The sequence below is a fragment of the Bubalus bubalis genome, chromosome 14, assembly GCF_019923935.1.
Source record: "Bubalus bubalis isolate 160015118507 breed Murrah chromosome 14, NDDB_SH_1, whole genome shotgun sequence".
Taxonomy (NCBI): Eukaryota; Metazoa; Chordata; class Mammalia; order Artiodactyla; family Bovidae; genus Bubalus; species Bubalus bubalis.
Genome location: NC_059170.1, coordinates 39,455,176 through 39,463,490, shown reverse-complemented (window position 1 = coordinate 39,463,490; position 8,315 = coordinate 39,455,176). Strand labels below are relative to the sequence as shown.

The 8,315-nt window shown below is 41.4% G+C and overlaps 1 protein-coding gene across 1 annotated transcript; it reads left to right on the top strand.

Moving 5' to 3' along the window:
• The first annotated feature begins 6,766 nt into the window (after positions 1–6,766).
• On the top strand, positions 6,767–7,589 carry LOC112577774 (ferritin heavy chain). The gene has a single exon (XM_025264081.3). The coding sequence runs from the start codon at positions 6,993–6,995 to the stop codon at positions 7,536–7,538; it is 546 nt and encodes a 181-aa protein (XP_025119866.1). The 5' UTR covers positions 6,767–6,992; the 3' UTR covers positions 7,539–7,589.
• Positions 7,590–8,315: the final 726 nt, after the last annotated feature.

Here is an 8,315-nt window from a genome sequence, read left to right as displayed (position 1 = left end):
AGGCATCCCATAATGTTCTGTAGGAAGAGCAGCAGTCCTGGGAGAGTCCTGGTCTTCCACAATTGAAAACCGAGATGGATTCTCCATGATCCAACAGAGATCCTTCTTGCTACTAGGGATGTCCAAGGCAAGCAGAATAATATACTTCAGAATCTCATCTCAACCAGATCAATTTCAATAGGGTACCTCTGGTGGTTTAGTGAGCTAGAATAAACAGTTTTGATGAAAAACAATTCTTTCTTAATACGGTACAGAGATTATCCTTTTTAAAGAAGAAATTCTTTTTCTCCCAAGAAACAGCTTTTACTATTTTTTTTTTACCGTAAGTTGAGAGCATCCAAGTATTTTTGGGCATTTGCAGGGAGAACATTCCCAAGATTTGCTCAACAAATGAATAAAGTGAATAATTAAATAGTAAGTGATGGCTCAACACTTAAGAGAATCTGTGAATTTTAGTAAAAACATGTGATCCTACTAAGGATGTTTAGCTTAGCAGTGTCCTGAAAAGTGCTTATTTTTTGGCAAGTGTCAGTTACCTAGTGAGATTTATCAAAACTTTTGAAGTATATGTGTGAGGCAAGAAGTAGATAGAAATTAACCCCGGTAGAATTTCTGGCATTGAAACCAACTTAGAAAAGACTACATTGTCTGGCACACTCACTTCCACAAGCACAGAGATCTATAATAAATCAATGAACTACCCGGTTAATATAAACAATAGATACGTTCCCAAGAGCCAAGCTCCCAACTTGCTGGAAACTACTCCTCAAGACATGACTGCCTTCTGAGGGCAAGACAACTTCTGACAAAGCAATTGATGATGGATATTCTGACCTCAGGAAAGTTATGATACATCAGAAGGATGAATATTATCCTCAATTCCTCTGAAGTCATTCATTCACTCATCATTTCTGTCATAACATGTGCTAAGTCCCTGGGGTTCTGGAACCTTGAGACACAAGGATGGAGAAAATCCCAGCCCTGCTATCTGAAACTCGGTTTTTTTGTTTGTTTGTTTTGTTTTTGGCATGGCATATGGGATCTTAGTTCCCTGCCCAGGGATTGAACCCATGCTCCCTGCGATCTTAACCACTGGACTTCCAGGGAAGTTCCTGAAGCTCAGACTTATGACACGCACACGCCAAAATATCGATTCATCAATTTTCTTTCCCTCTTCAACATCTTTATAGATTAACAGGAATACAGAAGATTTTTCCTGACATCTGTACATCACTCTGTTTAGTCAATAAACAATGAACAGCTTGTATGTGCTAAGCACGCTGGCTTTACCAATGTGAATGCCTGAGCAATAAAAAATATGCACCCTGATCACCAAGAAATCATCATCTAATTAGAATTAAAAAAAAAAAGTGTGCCTTATGGAAAAAAAATGGAGGAAAGGCAGAAGCAAATTAGTGATAAATCAATTCTACTATGAAGCAATAAACTGAACAGGAAAGCTGACTGTTGGTAAAAGATTTGGGCAACCAGTAAAACTGGGCAAAATGTTAACTCACGTCCACTGGAGGCACTGCAGTAGGCTAGGAATCTGAATTTCAGTCAAGAATGCAAGTAAACTTCCCTCCTCGGCCAATATTTTCCTCTCCTGATATTTCTGAGCCCCAAATGTGTCTGGAAATGTACTGAGTGCTCGTTCCAGGTCTTATAAGAATGATTGGAAAGGGACTGGGCTTGGCCACCTAGTACTGCCCTGTGAAGCAAGTGCTATGGATACTGCTTCACAGATTAAGAAAGCGATCCTCAGACAGGGCATGTCCCTTGTTCAAAATCCCTCAGGGAATAGATGGGTGAACTCAAGTTAAACCCAGGCCTGTGTGTCAGACTTTCTGAAGCACCCTGTTGTCTTCCCCTCTTGCTATGCTGGCTGTACTCCAGACACATGGAGAAATAAACTATAAAATGAAATAAGTCCCCAGGTCAAAAGGTGGGAATAAGGAAACATCAAGAAAGAGACTGCGGAGTAAGCCGTGGCACGTTGCTGCATGTCATGGCAGGAAGTCACACCCGAGCGTGGTAGCCCACGGTGCCCAGCCCTGCCATGCTCTGTGGCCCCGCCATGCTCTGTGGCCCCGCCATGCCCTGCAGGACAGGTCGTCAGGATGACTTAGAGCCTGGGGACAGGCTGGCACAGATCTCCAGGGGGGGTTACTAAAAAGACAGGGATCCCTGGAAGGCACTGTTGTTAAGAAGGGTTTCTTGGTAATTGCTTATTTTCCTCCTTGTCTGTGAAAAGTGCAGAGAATTTGGGTAAGAAATGAGCAGAGAAGTGAATGCAAAGCAAAAGGCACAAATGACCCAGGGATCAGAGGACATGACAGGAAAGTGAGAGACACGGCAAAATCTCTCTTCCTGTTGAGGGTTGAGCAATGGCCGCGTCATCTCTACCAACTTCTCACCATAAGAAGGTACCATTAAAAAAAAAAAATTATTCTTTCATTTTTTCAACCAATTAGGAAACTCTTGTTAGCATCCTGCATCTTTGATTATTTAATTCCATGTAATATATTGGAATGGTATTCTAAAATTACTTCAAATAGCAACCCCATACTATTTATTTAAAGTCCATTTTCAAAATTCCTTTGAAGGTAATTACAGGAAATTATCAGCCTTTGTATCTCGCTGGCTGACACATCATATAAATCATCCAATGTGTCACTTCTGATCAAGCCCACGTAATCAAGTTACATGACAGGAACCGACGGTCATAAATAGACATGATAACCTAATTTGGAATGCTCAGACAAATGCAATTCCCAGTTCAAAAACCCTGGTGAAACTCCACAGAGGATTGGCATATAGATGTAGCTTTGAAGAATATTTGTAGCGTTTTCTTCTTTCAAACCTGGAATCTATCTCAGTTTCATACTTCAGATGTAAGCTCATAAAAATGTGTAATATAAAATATTTATAGCAAATGTTAAAAAGAAAGAAATGATGTGATTATCTGACTCAATCGATTTTTACCTGGTTGACTCAGTAATGAGTCTTTTTGAGGTGCAGGGTATAAACATGAGTCTCTTCCCTTGGCAGAAAGTAAAAGCTTGCCAATGACTCTATATTGAGAAAAAACAGAGGCATTTAATGAAGAGAAGAAAGATACGCTCAGGGACTTCCCTGGTGGTCCAGTGGTTAAGAATCTGCTTTCCAATGTGGGTTCAATTGCTGGTCAGGGAACTAAGCTCCACATACTGCAACTAAAAGAAAGCCTGCACACCGCTAATAAAATCAGGCACAGTCATAAGAAAAAAAAAGAAAGATACATTCAAAATTATGCCTAACTAAGCGTATTACCAAATTTTTACTTTCACAAGCAAAATGAATACCACAGAAGCAAGCAGCTGAATCTCTTGGACCACCTAGCACCTTGTTAACAGAGAACTTGACGTGCTGAAGGCAGGATGGGAGTGGGCATTCTCAGTTCTTAACGCTGGAGGTTGGCACCTTCAAGGTACATGTTAGAAGCTGTAAATGTGATAAAAATGGGAGCCTTGGGTAAGGCTTGGGCCAGCCCAGCTCTGCTCATTTGGGTTGCATTGCACAGATCACTCGAGGAGGCTAGATGTCATAGCAGAGCCCAGAATGACTCAGGTGTGTGGGTCCCTGCTCCCATCTTTCACTTGTTGTGTGCAACCGACCCAGCAGAATGATGCAATCGTGTGCCTGTCCTATTTCTGCTCTCACTTGTGGTCCTATCTGTTTCATCTCTGCATGTGACAGTGGTGAGGTTTCATACACAATGAAGGACACACCCATTCTACAGGCTAATTTATCTGGATATACACACAAGAATGCACTGACTGTGATACCATACTGTGTTGTGGTAGAAGAAATGTTATAATCATATTTTTAAGAACATCACACCTTTTTGTGTGTGAATCTGACACCGAATGACTTCCTTCCATTTTCCTTCTACACAACTTAAAAAAATATAGCTCAGCTCAGTGTGTTTCCCAAGTGGTCAAGAATCCACCTGCAATGCAGGAGATGCAGGAGAAGCAGGTTCGATCCCTGGGTCAGGAAGATCCCTGGAGGAGGGCACACCAACCCACTCCAGTATTCTTGCCCAGAGAATCCCATGGACAGAGGAGCCTGGCAGATATGGTCCATGGGATAGCAAAGAGTCAGACATGACTGAAGCCACTGAAATGCTCACACACAGCTCAGCTCAATACCTCCCAAGAATAATTCAGAAGGAGGATGAGGTGAGGCATTTAGGTAGAATGTTTGTTACCCACAAGACTTCCTGTGTTAGACTTCCCAATTAGTACGATTTTTATCCAAAAAAGGGATATTATGAGTGATGATAATGCTCTTCTTAGGAGTACTGGCAGGAGGTTTTCTTAAATAGTTCATTTAATCCAAATAATCCCTTCCCCTAACACACACAGAAAGAATGAGATTAGTTATTTCTAAAAATTACCCCCAAGTTATTTTCTTACAAGTCTGATACAGGATGATTTAGCTTTGAAAAAAATCTAATAAAATTTATCTGTTAAAGGATCACATAACTGATGATCTAATGAATTATATTCATGTGCCTGGTGAAATCTTCCATTAAAAAAAAGGGGTGGTGGGGGTGGCGGATAGCCTTTATGTGGACTAGACAAGAAGGAACCAGGAAACAAAAGTATTGTGATATTTGAATAACTGTGCCAGAGAGTAAGATAATAAATCTAGCTGACCTTAATCCTCCTGAAAGTAAAAAGGGTGTTCTGTTGTAAAGCAGATGTAGTGAACGTCTATTCATGGCCTGGGGAAAGTACCTCTCAAGAACACCCATTTTCCGTCATCATTTAATGTCACTTTAGACTTGTAGTAAATGCAACAAGACAAGAAAAATTAAATGTAAATAAAAGAAAGAAGATATTATAAATATATTTTGATGTCCATCTTTCCAACTTCTGTTTTGTAAGACATTTGGCCCACTTACACCCCCACTGCTCAGCCTGCACATGACAATGAATGATGGAGAGGGGATTCAGCATTCTCGCTCCCGAGTCCGTGTTTTTAACCGTCTGCAGAGCCACTGCTTCCCTACTGATATTGTGACAATCTGTCTACAGAAATGAAGAGTAAAAAGAAAACTATTACAACTGCGGTCATTTCTTGCTTCTAATATGTAATCATTTGGACTATTTAAAATCACTTTAGTTGTAGCAATTTACCTAAAAAATAAAACACTGAAATAATTTTATACTTTTCTCTAGGAGGCAGTAAGACAATTTTTATTCATACAATTACATACTGCCTCCTTTCATAAGGTTCAATCTGTATCTAAGCTTAGTGATCTTCATTTCCTAGTTTAGATTTTCTTCTGAATGATGTTTGGCCATCAAGTGTGTCTCCGTGTAGATTCATTGGTTTTGATGACCTTCCCTCATAATTTTTAGGTCTGATGCTATAATTTCAAGGATTGTAGAGAAGATTGACGTTTTTCTGTACTTTCAGTTTGGTCAAAACTGTGGTTTTCTTTACTTTTTTCATAACTGACTTGCATAGAGTCAATGAACTTCTTCTTGGAAGACATATGGAAACTTTAGACAGGTATTTAGTGTCTAGTGATAATCTCTCACACATGATGCATGAATCTGTTACAACAACCTCTCTAAATTTAAAAATTGTATGATCTGTTGGAAACATTTAAAAATTAGTACCACCTTAAAATGGCATATGGGAGCACTGTCTGTCCACACAATGTGTTTTTGTCTCAATACTCGGTCAGGTGTAATCACTTCTCAGGCAACTGACAATTCCCGACCCAAATTTAAATTTCAGCTGCATCCAGTGCTATTGATGCAAATAGCCCATGTGATAGCCAAATGGACTGATGTCTAAGCCCAGAGGAGAGCAAGCTGCCAGCAAGGACAGTACTCTCCCCTCCAGTGACAGCTGTAGAGACTGCACTGTGGTTGACATGGATTATAAACCAGAGATGCTAAACCATGATGAAATCATGCACTTGAAAACAGTAGAAATGGTGATGAGAGAGTTCAGTAACAAGATCTCTCAGCTGCAAAATAGATACAGAAAAATCAATATTTTTCCTATATGTTGGCAATAAAAAGTCATTTTGTTTTTCCTTTGTGGCCTTTGGGAAATGTGTTGGAAATGATTAGACTGTTATAATTTTATGATATTACAATGATAGCCTCAAGATCACAAAAAATACCTTGCAATAAAATTGTCACAACTTTCTGAAGTGATAAAATAAGGACCACGCTCCAAAGACCCTACCTACTGCCAGGAATCATGGTAAATGCCCCATATACGCCTGGTGGCTCAGAGGTTAAAGCTTCTGCCTGCGATGCGGGAGACCTGGGTTCGATCCCTGGGTCGGGAAGATTCCCTGGAGAAGAAAACGGCAACCCACTCCAGTACTCTTGCCTGGAGAATCCCATGGATGGAGGAGCCTGGTGGGCTACAGTCCATGGGGTTGCAAAGAGTTGGACACCACTGAATGACTTCACTTCACTTCAGAACCCATGTAGTAGATACACCATTTATGAGAAAAATGCAAAAACTGAGGCTTAGAAGTTAATAAATTAAAAAAAAATCATATTAAGAGGCAAAACTGAGATATTTTTTATGTTGCCATACTCACTGGGTCTTGAACCTCAAATCTACATCTCTCTAATTCTTAAGTTCCAACAAATTCCCACAAATTCCCCCTAATTTTGTTGTTTCAAGAAAAGTATTTTATCTCAGAGAAATTGCCCAGAGTAATTTGTTTTCAAAAGTTAACAAAGGGACAGTCTTAGCGGAGAGTCGCCGTGGTTTCCTGCTTCAACAGTGCTTGAACGGAACCCGGCTGCTCGTCCCCCCCTACCCCGGCCGGCCACTCAGAGCCAGCCCTCGTCACCACTTGACAGCGCCCTCCGACCGGCCCAAGGTCCCCGCCACCGCTCCAGCGCCGCTCGGCCGTCGCCGCCGCCGCCACCACCACCACCACCGCCCATTTTCAGCCGCCCACCATGACGACCGCATCCCCCTCGCAGGTGCGCCAGAACTACCACCAGGACTCGGAGGCCGCCATCAACCGCCAGATCAACCTGGAGCTCTACGCCTCCTATGTCTACCTGTCCATGTCGTACTATTTTGACCGTGATGATGTGGCTTTGAAGAACTTTGCCAAATACTTTCTTCACCAATCTCATGAGGAGAGGGAACATGCTGAGAGACTGATGAAGCTGCAGAACCAGCGAGGCGGCCGAATCTTCCTTCAGGATATCAAGAAACCAGACCGTGATGACTGGGAGAATGGGCTGACTGCAATGGAATGTGCGCTGTGCTTGGAGAGAAGTGTGAATCAGTCACTACTGGAACTGCACAAACTGGCCACTGAAAAAAATGATCCCCATCTGTGTGATTTCATTGAGACTCATTACCTGAATGAGCAGGTGGAAGCCATCAAAGAATTGGGTGACCACATAACCAACCTGCGCAAGATGGGGGCCCCTGGATCTGGCATGGCAGAGTACCTCTTTGACAAGCACACCCTGGGACACAGTGAGAGCTAAGCCTAAGGCTGGTTTCCCACAGCCACAGGGGTGACTTCCCTGGTCACCAAGGCAGTGCATGCATATTTGGGTTACCTTCATCTTTTCTATAAGTTGTAACAAAACATCTACTTAAGTTCTTTCTTTAGTACCATTCCTTCAAATAAAGTAATTTGGTACCCAAAAAAAAAAAAAAAAAGTTAACAAAGGGCTCTATTACTTGCTGGAGTTTTTTGTTTTGTTTTTTTTTTTTCTCCTTTGATTGGACACTTTAACCATGATAAGAAAAATAAAAATATATGGAATTTTATTTCAGTATTTTTCAAATATTCCAATGAAAAACATTTGAACCATTAGAACTTTCTGACACTGTATGCCAGAATCAAAATCTCTGAGGAACTTTCACATTTTTCTGTCTGCAGCCTTAAAAAGGATCCAAGTTGGTCCACCCATCTCAGATCTCTGTGGCAACATGTAACCAAGACACCAAGCAACACCATATGGCAGGAATCCAGAGAAAATGAAGTCTTCAACTCAAGAAAATGCATACTTTTGAGACAGAAAACCAACAAGTTGATGAGCAAAAATCCTCTTAAATTGGAGAGGTTCTAGGGACTGTCTGTCCTTCTCTCTATCTTTAGTACGTCTTCATCCTTCTCACCTGAAGGATACTCCCTTTACTCCACTCACTTCATCTGCACAGATAATCCTACCGGCTCCAGCCTAGAGAGCTTCTGAATGTCTGTCCATCACTTTGAGGATAAAACTCTCTCACGGGATGCAACAGTCAAGTCGCTC